Source organism: Alligator sinensis, unplaced genomic scaffold (assembly GCF_000455745.1).
Source record: "Alligator sinensis unplaced genomic scaffold, ASM45574v1 scaffold134_1, whole genome shotgun sequence".
In the NCBI taxonomy this organism is placed as follows: domain Eukaryota; kingdom Metazoa; phylum Chordata; order Crocodylia; family Alligatoridae; genus Alligator; species Alligator sinensis.
The window spans coordinates 3,037,994-3,056,448 of NW_005841920.1; the positions used below are offsets into that span (position 1 = coordinate 3,037,994).

General features: G+C 42.1%; 1 protein-coding gene across 3 annotated transcripts in view; it reads left to right on the forward strand.

The window, feature by feature from the left end:
* The window catches only part of PDGFRA (platelet derived growth factor receptor alpha), a 46,782-nt gene that overhangs the window by 901 nt on the left and 27,426 nt on the right, over positions 1-18,455 (forward strand). Inside the window, exons 1-7 of one of the 3 annotated variants that reach the window (XM_025198366.1) lie at positions 1,325-1,640; positions 6,397-6,457; positions 7,860-8,174; positions 11,939-12,202; positions 15,307-15,437; positions 16,848-17,019; positions 17,114-17,303. In XM_025198366.1, the coding sequence (XP_025054151.1) occupies positions 6,409-6,457; positions 7,860-8,174; positions 11,939-12,202; positions 15,307-15,437; positions 16,848-17,019; positions 17,114-17,303 (1,121 nt within the window). In that variant the 5' untranslated portion in view covers positions 1,325-1,640; positions 6,397-6,408. Of the gene's footprint in view, positions 1-1,324; positions 1,641-6,396; positions 6,458-7,859; positions 8,175-11,938; positions 12,203-15,306; positions 15,438-16,847; positions 17,020-17,113; positions 17,304-18,455 lie in introns of those variants that run through there. The other 2 variants (XM_025198367.1, XM_006019019.3) reach the window with 2 other exon arrangements.

Genomic DNA, 18,455 nt, shown 5'->3' on the forward strand with positions numbered 1-18,455 from the left:
CGTCGCCCCGAGGGCTCCTTCCCGCTCCCCTCGGCCCCGCCCGGGCTCCCCCCAGGGCACGGACGAGGCGGACCCCTGCCCTCTGCTCCGTGGGGCAGCCGAGCCCTGCCCGGGGAAGAGGGCAATCCGAGCCTGGACAGCATTTCAGTCCCCAGGGAGGAAATAATAGCGGGTCCTCCTCTCCTCTCCTGTCCTTCTTTCTTTTCTCTTTTTTTCTGGCTAACCCGCATAAAAAAATGTTGCTTCAATTTGGCAAGGGCTCCCCTATTGTTTCCTAGGAAAACAACTCCGAGGCTGGATGTTGCTATTGCTGCTGGACCCTCCCGCCCCACACCTCTCGGATCATCCCCCCACGCTTTCCCCGCTTCGGGACACCAGCGCCTGCCAGGGCTTCACTTCCCAAGGGCCAGTCCGTGCTCTAGAGACATTCAAAAACCCAGGACAGGGGCTTTGAAGGGGTGAATGTCAACACCCCCCTCCCCCCGCCCCCATCTGCCCGGCTTCGTAACATCCAGAGGTGGAGGAGCCCCCATGCCCGTGCCCTCCCGAGCTGAGCCGTCCCGGGGCAGACCCCCACCTCCCAGCTGCTCACTTCGGGTCCTTGTTGCAGGCAGACCAGGGTGGAGAGCAGCCCCTCGGGTGCTTCCCATTCACGGCCAGCGCTGCTCTTTCTTTAAGCTGCCTAAGCTTTCGGCGTGATTTCGGCCGCACCCCATTCAACATCGAGAGACCCCGCTGGTTTCGTCCCATTCCCTCCCCCAGATCCGGTCCGGTCCGGTCCGCATGTGCGAGTGGCTCTGGGCGGGGAAGAAACTATTTGGCCCCTGACTTGTGACCTCGCTGCCCAGCGCCCGGATCCCGCCCAGGGGGTCATCTCATCTCAAAGAAGGACCCCCCGGAAGGATCCGTGAGTGAAGGGATCCCGCATCTGGTTGTCTCCGCGGTGGGAGGCTGAGCCCCCCCCCACGGGCCGTGCGTTTCCCAGGGGGTCCAAAGAGCAAAGTCAGGCTCCCTGGTGCAGGCCGAGGGGCTGGAGGTGGCTGGAGCAGGCTCTCGGCTGGGGGGGCTCCCGAGGGCAGGCGGGGGGCAGAGCTGCTGAGGCGGCTGCTGCCCGTGTGATGTGGCGGGGCGGAGAGGAGAGGAGAGGCTGCCGGGTGCCAGACAGCGGTTTCCCAAGGGCAAGGCAGCGGCGGAGTCGCCCTCGGGCCGGCCGGAGCGCGGGCTGTGCTGCCCCCTGGCCGCCGCAGGACGGAGCCGCCAGCCGCTCCCCCGAGCCCGCAGCTGGTTTCACTCGGCGGGTCGCGCCCGGGCTCGCCCTACGCGGCTCGCTCCTCGCGGGCCGGATCCTGTGCCCTTGCTGCGGTGAGGCCGAACCTGGCCCTGGCTTCATTTCAGTGGAGTTGACGGGAGCACCGCGCCGTAGTGATGACGAGGAATCAAGCCTGTGGCTCTTGTCCCAACGCATGCATATGCAGCCAGTCTTAGGGCTTCGAGCCTGCCACAGCATCTGCCAGCACAGCTCGCCCGGGGCACCAGTGCTGAATCCCGGAGAAGAAGATTCCCTCAGAGTTTCCTACCAAGCCAGTGGGAAGAAGCACAGAGCCTGACCAGACAGGAGGTCAGAAATCAAAGCCTGCAAGGTTCATATTCTGTCTGAATCCCAATGATAGGGTTTTTCAAAATGATCATAAAATCATAGAGCATTAGGGCTGGAAGGGCCCTCCAGAGGTCACCTAGTGCAACCCCCTGCCTCAGGTCGGATCATCGCTATCCCAACCACCCTATACCCTCCATAATCTAAACTGCTTAAGAAGACCATCAGCCCTGACACAACACAGACCTAACAAAATCTGATCTAGAAGCAGAAAATTCTTTTCCAACGAGTTTCCTTGCTCTGCATGTTGGACATGCCCCCAGACAAACAATGGCTTCAACAAAGAGAATTTTTCTCCAAAACTTGGAAACAGTTTTAAGAAAAATTACAACTACACAAAAATTTAGGATTTAGCAACCCAAACAACACTGGGCTCCCCCTCCCTAGTCAGTTTACTTTAAAATCATGCTCCTGATGCTGAAATTACAACAGCACAGGAGGGTGCAAAAATCTGTGGGCACTTATTTGATTGTGGGGTTGTGAGCAAATTTGCTGTCATTTGTGGTCTCCTGTCTAGGCTCTAACGAGATCTTTGCACAGGTTTTGGTACCAAGGAAAGCAGGAATTAATTAAGTACATTTTAAATCGTATTTTTTATGTCTCTCTTGGTCTGCAGTCCAAGACTAGGGTTTGAATGTGTCTTATGCTTTTGAGTACTTTGAGGGGAAGAAATTTGTTTCAGCTCTTTCAAAGATCAAAGCAGGATTTTTCAACAGTTGCCTCACTGGTGCCCACAAGAATTAAAAGAGCCAGCAAAAGCATTCCCTCTCCCCCAAATTTCCATGCTTAGCCATTTTGTTGAGTTTTCTCCATCTTTTTAAACATTTGGACCCCGATCCTGCAGCAATTCCACGAGGGGAAACCCTTATTCTTGAACAAGCTCTTTGAAGTCATTGGAGCCCTGCTTGGGCACATGGGACTTGTTCCATGCGTGAGATCACAGAATCAAGGCATTTGACTTGTAAACACTTTGGGACTCTCCACTGTGTAGCTTGTACAGGGCTGTGCACAATGTCAGGATGTCGTACAGTTAGATCTGGTAGCTAATTATGCTTCTCTGGTATAGAAGAAATATTTAAATCATCCTAGAGGTAATTCTTTGTAAAGATTTATTGGAGCAAACCTCCCTTTAGGGGAAAAAATTGAAACTGAATGTATGCTTTACTCTGTAAGGCTGCATTTTAAGAGGATAGATGGATAACTTTTCCTTGCTCATTCCTTTCCTCTCTGCTCTCAACAAAAACTCCAGAGCCTGCTTTTGTTCATTGTATGGAAGGCTCTGCTTTCCCTTATGTTCTCATAAGGAAAGGAGCCAACCACCAAGAAAAGTTTCAGGTGGCCCTGTCCTCATGTTTAAATCAACCTAACAAAATATACCATTTTCATTAAATGATTTCCTTTTGTTGGGCTTGCCTGAACTTTTCCTGGAAAAGATCAGAGCTTCCTGAGGGAGGCCAGACTTACAGTCTGGGGAGACCTGTATTAAAGTATCCACCCTTTTCATAGTTAGGATTATATTTCCAAGACCTGAAGAGATAACAGAATTTGGGGTACCAACCTCTGACCCTTTATTCATATCACTAGTCTTCAGAGGTACTGCTCACCCAAATGAGCAAACAAATGGTTGCAAGACCATTTTGTTGGGGTTTTTTTTCTCAAAAAAATAGAGCTCATATGAAATTAAAATATAAAAAAAATGACGGTTTTAGCTTGATCCCTGGAGACCCAGTTCAAATTCCATCTGCTGCCTTTGAGACTAACCTTTTCCTTCTGCCAAGGAAAAGAAATGTGATTACATTAGGATGGATCAACATTGCCATCATGTGGCCAGTTGAATTAAATGCAGGTGAATAGTGTCAATGGGCAAGAGCTGTTACTTCTGGTTTAATGGTGGATGTGAAATTCTACAATCGTGGTAATTTCTGTGTTTGATTTAGGACAGCAGAAAAAAAGCTCTTTTTCTTTCCATCATAGTAACATTTTCCTCATTATATGCAGAAGGGTGGACTAAGATTGTCAATTTTTTTCTATACAGTTTTTTGGCACATTTTGCTTTTCCTTACAAACCACTGTCAATGGTGGTCCGCCTGTGCTTAGCAGTAAGTTTTTGGAAGGTCAGGTACTTTCAAACAAAATGTTTTGCTTATGTTCATGTAATAATTTATTTTAATTAAAAATAAGCACTAATATTTAATTCAGACCACTTCAAAATCAAAATTTCTGAACAAGTTAAATTTCTGCTTTACTCAACACCTCTTGCTTTTACCTAGACGCTGGCAAACTATTATTTTGACATTTGGGCCAGGTCTTGTATTTCTTGCATGCTCCCAAACTCCTGTTAGATGCTTAAGGCATGAAGGATCAGACCAGATATGCATATGTGTTAGTGATGTTGGGTCAGAACCTCAGCTTCTTTGGCTCTAGAGACTTTAGTGGTATGTGTTACTCCAATTTACAGTAGCTGGTGATCTGGTCCCTGGGGTGTATTAGGAGGAACTGGACTTGCTATGTTTACTGAAGATTGCTAGACAAAAATAGTTGAAGAGCATGGAGGACAGTGATGGGTTCATTTTTTCTGTTGCCCTGGGATGAGGCTTAAAATGTTGCGTATCTAGCAAAAACTAAATAATTAGATTCTGACCAACATGCTGCCTAAAGTATGGGCACTGAATTAAGTAAACAGGCAAAATGAGCATAAGCCAGAACATGTGGGTGCAGCTTTCTGGTCCTCTGTGCGCCTTCACAAGATGCAGAACATTAAGTCAAATTCTACATGGAATCAGACTTATGTGATGTAGCATCACCCGTTTGTCCCTAGTCTCTCTCTGACAGTTGCTCTGGGCCTTGTCCTCCAATTAATATCATTGATGGAAATGATCAGAGTCATGAGGTCTTAAAGAGCAACCAGTCTGTCAAAGGACATTTAGGAAATCTGTACATTTTAAATTCATCACAGTAGATTAAGCCACTCTGCTCCAATTGGTTTTTGTGGTAGTTGAGCTCTTTGGCTAAAGCTCACGCAGTACTTTGGAAGTATATTGTGTTGTCACCTAAATGTACATGGGTATTTATAGGGCCTTATTCACTATTAACTTATACCAGTTTCACATCTGTAAACTCCATTGATTTTAGTTGAAATTACACCTCATTTATGTGAGATGAGAATCACTTCCATATTATTACTGGTTGCACTGGATAGTCTATAAAAGTGAAGGCAAGAGATCCTTCTATCTGAAAGGCAGAAGGAAACCTGGTAGGCAATGTGAGTATCACTGTCTCAAGAATCCTGAACATTTAGGAATCAAATAAGTAGGGCAAACTATGGGATTTTTTAAGGATGTACAGTAGGTCACTATCTAAAGAAATACAGGACGTACATGTGATAAAAATGAGTAAGAAGGCTGAAACCGGAGGACTTCTTTGATGTCCCAGAGTCTGTTATCAGTGAGAGGCAGATACATAAACACATGACCATTATTACTAATTGCAAAATCAGCCTAAATGGCTTGTCTCTGTTGGAATTCTGTCTGCTGAATTTCTGAAGCTGCTGCACATGTTTTTGTAGCTGGTAGTGTGTAAATCTTAGTGTTGCCATGACACCATTCAAATCCTTCACTTGATACCAAACACATTTTGCTCTGCCTTATATGTTTTATTCCACATGTTGCAAGAGAAAGGAAGGTCAAACTCATCTTTCATAAAGAAATATTTCTTGGCATTCTGTAATAATTTTATTAAAAGGTGTAGGTGACATATTCTTAATATCTGGACGTGTTTACATGCTTTCCTTTCCCAAAACCAACTGTTCTGTATTAATTGCATGAATTGAAGATGCCCCAAATCTTTAAGAACTGATCCCAAGCACAGTGCATTATCATTCTTTTATTCACGTCTAAGTGGCCTGTGCTCTCCAGTAGAAGTCCATTGGTACAGCTTTTATTCAACTTATACCCATTTTGGGCCAGAATGGATTCCTGTTGAAGCTAATAATAAAATTTCTGTTTGTAGTAACTGCAGGATTTACCTTTGGAAATCTGTTGATGGTTCAATTACTGTAAACTGAAATGTTATAATATGGCATGTAGCTAGATGGCTATTTGTTTCAGTTTTATGGTAATTTGCTTTGTATATCTGAAAGAAGCAAAGATATAAATCATTGTCCTTCATACAGCTTGGGAAAAGAAGTACTTTATGAATGCTAGTCTTGAGCTCCCTCTTGTGTTTTACTGAAGAATCTCAACATATGTTTTAAACAGAATGTCTTTTGATCAAGGTAATTCTGACTGGATGAAACAAACACATTAATTAACAGAATTAAAAATATGGAATATTAAGATAACTGGATGATGGTACTTTTAACTGTTAAAATTACATTCAGTATACTTTTCCTCTCAAAAATCCAATCAAAGGACCAAATCTTGCTGTCAGTTACACTAGTGTAAATACACTGCTACCCCGTCGACTTCTGTGGCATTTTCCTATATGTGCAGTGATGTTCTTATGATGTCAAATCCGAAAACTGTTGTTGAAGTTTCAGGCACTTGGAACTTAGCAAGAAGAGTTCAGTGACCTGCAGGATTGGACCATGGCTGTAGAATTTGGCCCAAAATGTCTGGATCATTTTTATGGGAGGGCTCTGGAGGGACTCTTGTTTTAATGGAATCAGAATCTCTGTAAGTAAATATTTTTAAATTTATTTCAATCTGTTTACTAACTTTACTTTTTCCTTTATTCTTTTTCAGTTTTCTGCAATCATGGGTACTTTCCCAAGGACACTCCTGGGCCTGGGATGTATCCTAACAGGTAATATTCCCAAATCCCTGAGGTTTCTTAATTATTATTTCTTTATAAATCTGTGCTTAAATCAGTATTCAATAGTGGATTCCTCAAACTATTCTTTTCAATGTCATCCATGGCAATGAACATCAAATGATCAGTTAATCTGCTATAAGTTCCATTTTTTTCTCACTTTCAATATGGTAAAACTAGACAAGAACAAATCCCAAGAATGGAATAAAATCTGTTGACAGGACAGTATTCATAGAACCATAGCCTGGTGTCTTGTGTCAAGGCCAAGTAAATGGATGGGATTCCCAGAAGCTCTAGGGTTGTCAGAGAAATGAAATCTACCATGCACTTACAGCTGTAGCCTTAGGGCTGTGGTGCTCTCTAGCTCCCTCAAGTAGGTGGATTGTGTGATTGCCAATGCACCAGCCATCCCATGTTTTTCACAACAGATTTCCTCAAGCAGCATGGTGCAGACTCCCAGAGTGGGCTTCTTGATTCTTTTCACTCGGCAGCACATAACCAGACCAGCTGCACTGCCTATCAGGTCTTCCATATCTGCAAAAGGAATGTGGGGGGAGACAATATTTGGTGCCAGGTTCTGAGAACAAAATAGCCAGTAGATCCAAATAATACATATAAAAGCGTCCATGCTTGTTTTGTTACCAAACAAGTATGCATAGCTGGTTTATTTTACAGAGCCTACCATTTTACTCTGGGCTCAGTTTTCAGTTGCATGAAGTCTGCTTTGTGCTTGTCTCTTGGCAGTCATAAACAGTGTATCTCACTCCTTGATGATTTCTCCAGGTGTTCTAGAATTGTAGGTGTAACTGCTCATACTTATACTGGGAATTAGATTGGCTTTTGGCCAGGCCAAGCACAATGTCTGTGAATCAGAAAATCTGGTGCTGTAAATGCAGATTACATATTAAAAAGCACTTCAGTTACAATATCCTATTTAACGAGTTACAATATTTGACTACAAACCTTCCTCACATTTTAACTAGAAGTGGGTCTGAGCCACAACACTTGGTTTTGGGTCTCTGCCTAGCAGAAACAAAAACTAATAGTAAAGTTTTGTTTATGGATCTAAAATAAAATGCTCCCCAAATTTGGGTCTGTTTGGATCTGGGATTTTGGAAGCACCGTCTCTAATTTCAATTCTGTCTTTAACGTCTTGACACAAGTAGGACTGAACTAAAATAAATTGTATTTAATCTCCTCAGAGTTTCAAAGAGATGGTTTTTTGCCTTCTGTAGAGAAATGCTGTGATTTTTCAAAAAGGGCTCATTTCCAGGGGAAGCCACATAACTGAATCATTCATGAAAATTATTACAATACAGACAGATTGTTCATTCTTTTCCACAGCTCTGTGGTGAGAATGTCCTGCCTAGTAACATGTTGCTTTTTACTTTCCCAGGACCATGGCTAACATTTTGCCAGCTTCCATTGCCAACTATATTTCCAAATAAAAATGAAATGGTTGTGCAGTTGAATTCCTCTTTCACCCTGAAATGCTCTGGGGACAGCGAAGTGAGCTGGCAATACCCTATGGCTGAAGAAAACCAGAAAATAGACATTAGACTTGAAGAGAACAACAGTGGCCTCTTTGTGACTGTGCTTGAAGTAGGAGATGCCTCAGCTGCTCTTACTGGATTATACACTTGCTATTACAATCATACCCAAGTGGAGGATGGTGAAGTAGAGGGGACGGATATTTACATCTATGTACCTGGTGAGTGGATTATGCCATGTTTCCACTGAAAAATTCACCTGGATTGCTGTAACTTGTATATTGAGAAAGATATTGATAGATACTTTGATTGTTGTACTTTGGCAGCAAGGTGACATGAAATACTATCAGGGGCCATTTTTAACATTTAAATTATAAGCAACCTCTTTGCTTGGACTAGGTATATTAGAACACAAGACTTATTATGTTAGACTAAAGGTTCATCTGGCCAGGTATCCTGATTAGTAAGAACATTTTGCTGTATTGAAACACATGCTTGAGAAAAGTTTAAAAAGAGAAATGGCACCTCTGGACAGTCTTGTGAGAGACAAACAATGTTATGTTTCCATTTATAATTTCCTACAGTGCTTTGCAATTTTTATAGCGTTTTTACAGTATACTGCTTTCCCTGTCTCTAAACTTCCTTTCCTGCACAGTGGAAAATCTACTGGATCCACTGCCCCTCACTTCCTACCCCCCTTATAAATCTCAGGGAATATCACTTCACCTATTAACTTCCCCTGCCCTTTTAAAAGTGCCCACCATTATCCCCACCCACATACTCTGGTAAGATGGGTTGTCCCAGGAAGGTCTTCTATTCACTAGTCTTCTAAGGCTAGGGTCAAAATCTTACTCTCTCTTTTTTGTTGTTGTTGTATTTTTCATGGTTATAATAGCTCACAAACTGAGCTATAATTGATTAATACAAGAGCCCATGAAGTCTAAGTTCTTTATATCCATAACTTTTGATACCTTTGAATTTTTATATGGGGGTTGGGTAGGGAATCAGTGGGAAGAAACATGGGGCTATAAGTAAATGTAAGGATACATCTTTTTCATACTTCATTGGGAATCTTTGTAGAGTATTATAGAGGATCCCAGGGATCTATTAGGATGCAGGGGTTTTGTGACAGCATTAAAGGGACAAAAGTCCACACTGGTAGAATTACTGTGTTTGTTCTTGGGTAAGTAGGCTATCAGGGCAGTACAGAAAAATGGGAAGAGGTTGAAATTCACCCCACAACACTTGAACATGATTGTAAAAGAAGGAAAAATGTCTGGGGCTAAAAAGAAGATTATATAAGGAGGAATATGCAGCAAGTACTAGAGGTTTTCTGAACAGCCAAAACTTGAAGATTCATTTTGCAAAGGTAGCTGAGTATCCATAGATTATGGCTTGTGACATTGGTAACACAGGGTACCTACATGTGCCTGATGTCTGTTTCTAACTAGCATGTGTCAGACTCAATTAATGTAAACAAAATAGCACGCTCCCGCAGCCTTAGCATTTCATATATTCAGTGTCCCTGTGCTTCAAAAGGGCTGCCATTTTGAAGCGTGGGATGCTGAATACACAAGACACTGCTAGTGCTTTAATTAGAGCAGCTCCCTAAAGCCACCTTAATTAAAGCAACTCCCCCACCCCAGAGCGTGTGTAAAGACATTCATGATTTTTCCATTATTTTTCTCTATATTTACCATAACAAACTTGAAACATTAGTACTTCTTAAAACAGTTATTGAAATTTCAGTACAGTCTTTTTTCTACAAATTTTAGAATTGTAAAATTTCCCTTTCCACAGCAAACCTTCTTGATTTTGGATACAAAACCATTCTTTTTCCTGTAATAAATTATAAGACTTTCTTTATCAAGAAAAAGCCACTTCAAAGCTTCACATAGGGTATATACAGTTTTATGGCAGAAGCTTCTTTTTTCTCCATTTAAAAAACTTTCTTGCTGTGACTTACCAGATTGCATAGCTCTGCGGTACTTTAAAAATGGGTACAGCACTTTAAATAACCCTTGTTAAATGAGGTATTAAATTTGAAATGCTGTATTTTACAGCACTTTAGCAACCAATAGTGCTTTAAATAACTTCTGGAAACAGGCCATATTTCTGGCCAGTGGAGAAGCCCCAGGAGGCTGTAGAGCGCCCCCTGCCTCCTTGTGTTTATCAGGCTCAGGGGCCTCCCCAACCAAATGTTGCACTTCTGTCATGTTTAAGAGCACTGTAACTTCATAATGCCTTAAAAATGCTCTAAATTATATTGCTGTAAAACATGCATGGAGCACTTCTGTGCATGCTCCTTATGTTGCAATTTTAATGCAGGCAGAAAAAAATCTAGGTAAATCCCCTTTTTGTATTAAATTGTATTTGGAAAATAAATATATAGAATTGGCAGAAAATTCTTATAGGCTGCATCCAGATGAGCATGGTTGTGCCATATGTGGTGCGGCAGACACACCTGTGGTGCCACATACCGCATGTTCTGTTGTTCTGTGTGCTGCAAGGGAGCAGCCTAGATGGCTCTTTTGACCCCTGGATATCCCTACCAAAAATAAAATTGGAGCAGTGCACACGGTGGCACACACTGCCCAAAGCCAGAGCCTGGCCGGCTGGAGCTTTACTCCACTGCCAGCCAGGCTCTGCGTGGCAGGAGTGACACAGCTACAGACCTGGGAGGCCCCCCAGGCCCCAGGTAAGGCTGCTGGGACCAGTCCAGTGCTGGACCCACCCTCTCCTACCCCAACTGGGGTAACTTGCTGTGCTCCAGAGTGTGTGGGGCACAGGCATTCCCCAGGGACAACTAGCAGTGGTGCAAGGTGTGCTGCTGCTAGTTGTTCCCAGAGAACCAAATGTCCACATGTGTCTGGACACAGCCATAGAGTGCCAGTTTGGATTATTTTTATAAAGATTGCCAGTGTTCAATGTTCTAGTGTTGGAGGGTTTATACTCCCATTGTTAAAATTTACTATAACACTTGGCTCATAAGCTTGTAGTTGTACAGCAGTTGTTTATTTTGAAAATGACAGATTTTCATGATTTGAGAGCTGTAGTTTTCATTTTTTATATATTTGGGGTTTTTTTCTTTTTATGTTTTCTAATGGTTGTGGTTTATAATTTTGGAGATGACACGTGATAATCTGAGTTAATGGCCCAGTAATGGGCATTTTAGCAATATATAAACAAAGTGATGTAGCTATAACTATTTTCAGATGAAATCTGGCTTTAACTAATTTAGCCAAACCCAAACTATTCAATGTCTTTGGTTTGTAATGCCATTTTAAAACAAAAATTCCTAGGGTTGTTTAGTTATATGGACTCTGATATCACAACGATAAAGGAATTAGAATAAATGGAAGTAAATGCCAAGACATTCATTCTCTTCTGCTTATTCTCCCTATTGTTTGTGGCATATATTATATGTTCAAAGTAAAAGTTAATGCCTTTCAGCTTGAAAATTGGACTTTTGGATTCAAAATCTGCCCAATAGGCTTTGCTATAATTTGATTTCAGTGAGTCTATATAGAAGTATCCAAACTTAGCCTTTTATTTTTAATTCATTCCACTGAAAAGTGTGACCATTTTTACATGTCAATATTAGTGACTATCTTGTTTTTTGTCATTTAATCTAATTTTGCCAGTGAATAGCACTTTGGAGAACCTCCACCAGATGTAAATGGGAAAGAAATAGCAACCCTTACTTTTCTCCTGGTGGCCTTACACTTTCTGTTATAAATAATTCTTTGTGCTTTGTGGGCAAATGGGATCTCTGGTTACATGTCCCATCTGCTTGCAATGTCATCATTGTGAGTTTGTATCAGGCACAGCATGCTACTTTAATATCTGTTAACAGTTACCTCTGGAAAAGCAAGGAAAAACAATTTCATTCAAGATGCTTAATAGCTGCGGATCTCTCTACTCCTGTACTATGGAAGTATTAAAACAATACAATGTAAAAACACTTGTGCTTTTTTTTTTACAGATCCAGATATCCCTTTTGTTCCTACGCTACAAGAGGATCAATTCATTCTAATAGAAGAAGGCGATTCCACTGTTATCCCTTGTCGTACAACTGACCCTGATGCTCAAGTAACCTTAATTAACAGTGAAGCCAAGCCCTTATATGCCTTTTATGATAGCAAGCAGGGCTTCATAGGAAATTTTCCTGCAGGCACATACACATGCAAAACAACTGTTAAAGGAGTGGAGTTCAAGTCCGATGAGTTCTTTATATATATTTTGAGAGGTAATCCCTTTTAATTTTTCATAGGAGGGGAAGTAAAAAATGGTGATCCTGATTCTTTTCTTACTTCTGTCATAAGATCCATAATTCTTTTTCATTCAGGACATGAACAGTTCATTATCTGGGTTTAGAAAGAGCTTTTTTCTTCCCCTACAGATTACATTGCATTTGAAACATCTGGCTCTGTCCGTTGATTAAGAAATGCTACTTACTAGATGTTGCATCAGTTCGTTCTGATATAACAATTCCTATGTTTTAGTGAATAGTGGTAAATTTTCTAATAATGCCTATGTGACTTATGTACCTAAGATCCATTTTCAAAGGTAATTTAGACACTTGGGGTGCCTCTACATGTGCCATTAATGCAAAGGGATAAACTCTGGAGCTGTTTGAGCTGGAGTACATTGTTCCCAGGCACAGCATCTACACATGTGCCCAGGACAGCAGCAATTTGAGCTGGGGAAGAGCAGGCACAGGCTGGCTGCAGGCTCAGGGAGTCAGCCCTGGGCTTTGGATGGCAGTATTGGGTGGTGGAGGGGCTGGCTGGGACACAAGAGTACTGAAAGTGTGGAGCTGCATGGCTAGGTGGCAGGCAGGAGTCTGGCCCCCTGCTGTCTGGGCTGACCAGGTGTCATTTTTGCCTGCAGTCACCATCAACACCTGCATTTTGTCATAGTCAATTACTCTGCTGTAAGATAGTACTGTACCTAACAGTACTATCTTATGGTGGGCTTAATGAATTTACTGTGCCCCAATATTGATGGATGTGTAGATGGTGACACTTTACTGTGGACCTAATTAGTCTACTCTGCAGTAAAGTACACGTGTAGATACACCCACGGGAGACTAAGTGTTATTGAAAATTTTTGGAACTTAGGCTACTAAGGGATCTGCAAAGACATTTTGGTTCCTAAAGATGTAGATAGGTACTGGATAAGGTACACAGAAATTCCTGGGTTAGTTAGGGGCTCCTGTTTGCATGCTTTTTAAATCATATGAGTCACATATGTGTATGTTTAGGTGCCTATATATTTTTCAAATCTAGCCCTAAGGGCTAAAGAGTATGACTACACTGACATTACTTCAGTGTTTACAGATCGTGTGGCTATACTTGAGAGAGCTTTAAACTAAGTGGCTCACGCACTGATAGGAGTGTAGCTTGTGGTGTGAAGCACAGTGCAGCTGCAATATAATGTGGGGTAAATACTCAGGCAGTTAAACTGCATTGAGCTCTGGGCTACTACAGCTACACTGCTATTAGTATTTGATGAGGTAACTAGTTTAAAGCTGATTTGGATGTGTCTTCTTAATCAGCAGTCACAATGTTAGTTGCTAGAGGTGCACCGATACATAGGTCTGATATTGGATCAGTGACAATATGGAGAAAATTATCCATATCGGCCTTATGGGGCCGATAATTTGACCAATAAATGCCTGTGCTGCATGCAGCTGCAGTGGAGCAGGGAGCAGAGCCGGCAGCATGGAGAGCTGCCTCCAGCTGGTAAGTCAGAAGGGGAGGGGAAAAGAAAGGGGTGTGGGGGGGCAGATCAACACCCCCTGTGGTGAGGGAGAGGACAGTGGCAGGGGCAGGCACTGCCCAACCAAGGTAGCGGGGACCCAGGATGGAGGCATGGCTTGTGGGGTGGGGATGGCACTATGCAGGGCTTTTCTCACTGGGGGCTGGACTCACACTGGGCTCAGGGGGCACTGCGAGGAGGCTGCAGCCACTCCAATTTCACTGCAGCTCCACTCCCAGCCCTGTGTCACCACCTTCCGCCTGGCACAGCCCCAGCTGAATGCCCCACCTCCACCCATGTGCCAGGCAGTGGTGCAGGGCTGGGAGCAGAGCTGCGGTGAAATTTAGAGTGGCTGCAGCCTTCTCCCAGCACGGCTGGAGCTCGCTCCGAGCCCAGCCCCAGCGAGAAAAGCTCAGTGCAGTACCAGCTCCTCAAGACAGATGCCACCCACCCCATGCCACGCAGATCCAGGGGCACAGGCCCCCCCTGCCCCTGCCCTCTAGTATGCAAACAGTGTTGGGAGCTGCCCCCACACCACAAGCCGCACCTCCGTTCCATGGCCCCCCTCCACCCCGGCTGGGTAGTGCCTGCCCCTGGCCCCTCCTTCACCGTGGGGGGTGTTGATCTGCCCCACCCATGCCCCTTCCCTCCCCCCTACCTTCCACCACACCGGACTTACCAGCTGAAGGGAGCTGTATCAGATATCAGATCAGTATCAGCCGATATGCCTCCTTAGGTATCAGGTATTGGTATTGGCCCCCAACATCTCTATCGGTGCACCCCTAGTAGTTATAGTGTAGACAATGCCCTAAGTCACTTTTGAAAATGAAATTATTAAGACTGCCTTGTGGTAGGAAACACCAGCCACCACAACCAAACAGCCAGAGTGCAAACCCAGCTGTGGGTTTTTGATAGCTCCTCACAGCTCTACACAGCAGTTGTGCTGGTAAATATGCCTGTGTGCTGGCTGAGGGCATGGGAGTTCCTACATGTGTCATGTAGCAACACATGACACACATAGGATGTGTGTGGTGCTGTGTGGTGGTAAAAGCCTTACTCTACTCAGCAGATGTGGAGTAACTCTACTAGCAAAGAGGAGGATTCTGCCATTGCAGAGGGGTTTATGAGGGTGAATGCCTTCAAAGTGTGGTTGGCAGAACTTGAGTAATGGTAGCATAGTCTTGTCATGCAGACTAGGCCTAAATTAGTGAGGTGCTTTTGAAAGTTTTATTATAGGTTTCTCCTTGGGTGAAATTGATGAGTGTAAAAGACTTTTAATTCTGGGGGGAATTTGTTGCAAGGAATGTGTTCTATATTTGACATTTCCATTGTATTTGCTGCAATTCAGCTGGAAAGTGATAAGATTTCATATCATTTTAGTACTTTAGTACTCTGGAAATTGTTAAAAATAACCAAGAACGATTATATTCTCTTGGTGGTTACACCAATGTTAATCAGACTTGCTTCCACTGATTCACTGGAGTTATCTCTGCTTTACAATAGCACAAATGATATTGCATTGTAAAGTTTTTTCATGTACTGCATATGGTTTTTAAACATGGTGCACTTTCTCTCTATTTTTCCCCTCAGCTACTTCACAGCTGCCAGTTAAGATTGAAGCCCTTAAAACTGTATATAAAAAAGGCGAAACCATTGTTGTAACATGTGTGGTCTCTCACAATGAGGTTGTTAATTTAGATTGGAATTATCCAGGGAAAGTGGTAAATATTCCTTTTTTTCTTTCTGAATAATTGCGTTATCATCAATGAAGGAAAATATGAGGTTCAAAGGGTCAACTCTTCGCTGTTTGAATGAGACAGATGAACATGAAAATGAATTTTTTAATATTATTTGGTTATCACAACTGAAAGTAAGAATCAGAAGCTAGAAGTCACTGTTAGTAAGAATTCAGAATATTCAAGGAAGATGAGGGCTAGCTAAGAGTATGCAAACGTTTTAGGAAGATGGAGTCTGGTAATGAGGGAAGGCTGTCTCTTGGAACAAAATGGAACATTCAGGAAATGACTTGCGTAGTACCTGAACCTAAACCTCCTGCTCACATACATTTGTGAGTCTCTAAAAATTACTTTCTTAAAATCACAGGCTCAGAGGTTTTGATTTTTCTTTAAGTTAAACAGATATAAATCAGTATGAACTATTAAAATCAGTGGAGTTACACTAATCAAACCCCATTGTGAGAGGTGAACCAGTCCAAATTTTCATAGTATTTGTTCTAAAGCAAAGGTTTAGTAGAACCCCATGATAGTCAGCACCTCAAAGTATAGTGTGATTGTAGCACTGTGTAAAAAATCTGATAATTTCACCCAAGGTCCAAGAATAAAATATTTCATTTAGGAAATGTTTATTTTACTTTCAGTTTCGAATATCACAACCTTGTTCTTCTATGAATGATTCTAATTTCATACTGTATCCAACAGTGGTCACATGGGGGCTCAAGGGCCCTGGCCCCCCTCAGGAAGACAGCTGTCACCTGAAAAGCATAAACCTTTCCACATGTCCATCATCTAGGCTCCCTCAGAAAAATAAGAGTCAATTCCTATGATATCCAAAATATTATTTTATTCCAATTCCTCAGTCATAATGAATGTGCTGCCTTCCATTTGGAACACTCTTGTTCTTGTAACAACTCCTGGCTAAGGTACTATACTCAAAAGCAGGGCACATAGAACATGGTCCCTAGGAGCAGGCATTAAGAATTGGTCTCACTTTGTGAAATTGAATAAAGACTACCAGAATGATAATCAATAGCTTTACGCTTCTCTCCCCACCCCATGAGCAGAGGAGACAATCTCTTAGCTTATGTTAGCGCTAAAATGCTCTTTCAGGCTCTTCACCTAATTTTTAGATGGCAATTTACTCCATCTGCACAAAATACACAACTTTTTAACTTACACATTCTTCTGTAGTTAGCTCCAAAATTGTGTATTCTTATGGATACCTTTCTTTCATTCATGGCTGAAAACATGTCTTGTATGATGCAGTTTCTTTAGCATGTGAAATTTGGACTGTATAATAGCAACTTTTTCATTGTTCTTACTGAAGTGATATCACAGCTCTTTAACACTTTCCTTGGTTGCTTAAGAAAGATTTTTCCCCTCTCCAAAATACAGAAAGAAAAAGGTGTGATAAAACTTGATGACATAAAAGTTCCACACCAGAAGCTGGTTTACACCTTGACTATTCCGGAGGCATCAGTGAAAGACACTGGGGATTATGAATGCACTGCCAGACATGCAACCAAGGAGGTTAAGGAAAATAGGAGAGTAGTCATTACAGTTCACGGTACAGTCTGATTCTAGTGTTCAAACATTTGCATACTGACAGATGCCAATCTACTCTGGGCAGAATTATTTATGCAAACTTTCATCATTTATAGACAAAGGATTCATTCATCTGGAGCCCCAGTTTAGTCCTTTGGAAGCTGTCAATCTCCATGAGGTCAAAAATTTTGTAGTTGATGTGCACGCATATCCAACTCCAAAAATGTTCTGGCTGAAGGACAATGTGACCCTGATTGAGAATCTTACCGAGATTGTTACTAGTTCAAATAAGATCCATGAGACAAGGTAAAAAGTTCTTGTCAAGGTTTCAATAAGCATCTTAGAAGTCATTTTGCCATATTGATTTGAAAGTTTCTTCTACAGACATCTTCTGATTTCACTTACTGACACTTAATGACATCTATTACTAGAATTTAATGAAGAACAAGGACATTGTTTAAATATGCAAGTATATATATATTAACTATATATATATATAAGCTATGCAAAAATGTATATACATTCATCTTCCTTGTCTTTTCCCAGTTGTTGATCACTCTATCCTCCTTGACTCCCTCTGCTCCTTGACTTCTCCCTGTTTTTATTCCTGCTTCTTCCACTGTTCTTTAAATGTCTCCTTTGGGGATGTCCATACCACCTCACCAAAGGAATGTGCCAAGTTTCTCTAGTTGGACTTTTCCTTTGCACTCTAAAGTTGAGTTTCTTTTTCCTTATATTTTTAACTAATTCCTTTCTGGTGTAAATTCTTAAATACACTTCTCCACATAAATATGCATCTCCTGGGACTTAGTCTCACAAATCTAATTTTTTTCCCTGGCATCTGGTTTTGGGTAGTTGCAGCCAGCTCAAGCCCATAAAAGCCAAAATCAAATTCATAATATTTCCTTCACACATTCCCTCCTTTATTCATTTATTCATTGCTGTTGACAACATGATCATCTTTCTAATTGTACAGGTTCACAACCTGACAGCATATTTGACTCCTATTTCTTCTTTCCCCCACAGCCTGCCACATCTTCCTTAATAATACTGAAAAAACAATATCCATTCTTTATCCTACTGGCTAATTCACTTGCTCAAACTGTACTCATCAGTTACATTAATTACTGTAACCTCCTCCAATCCTCTGTAGTCCTGTCTTGATACTAACCTGGCCTCTTTCCAAACTCTATCTCCAAAATAATCTCTTGCCTACAATTTCAGTCATATTAGGCACCTTTCCAATTTCCAATAAGGAATAATAATGCTAGCTCACTTTTTAGTGACTTTATGGTAGTTAGTTAATGTTTGAACAGCACTTTCAAACAGAGGCAAGGCACTATAGAAATGCAAAACATCTCTACATTACAGCGTCCATAGACAGATATTAACTGTACCATTCAATTGTTTGTTTCTACTGATTTGGATTAATTAAGTCTGCAGTTTTGCAAAAAGTGT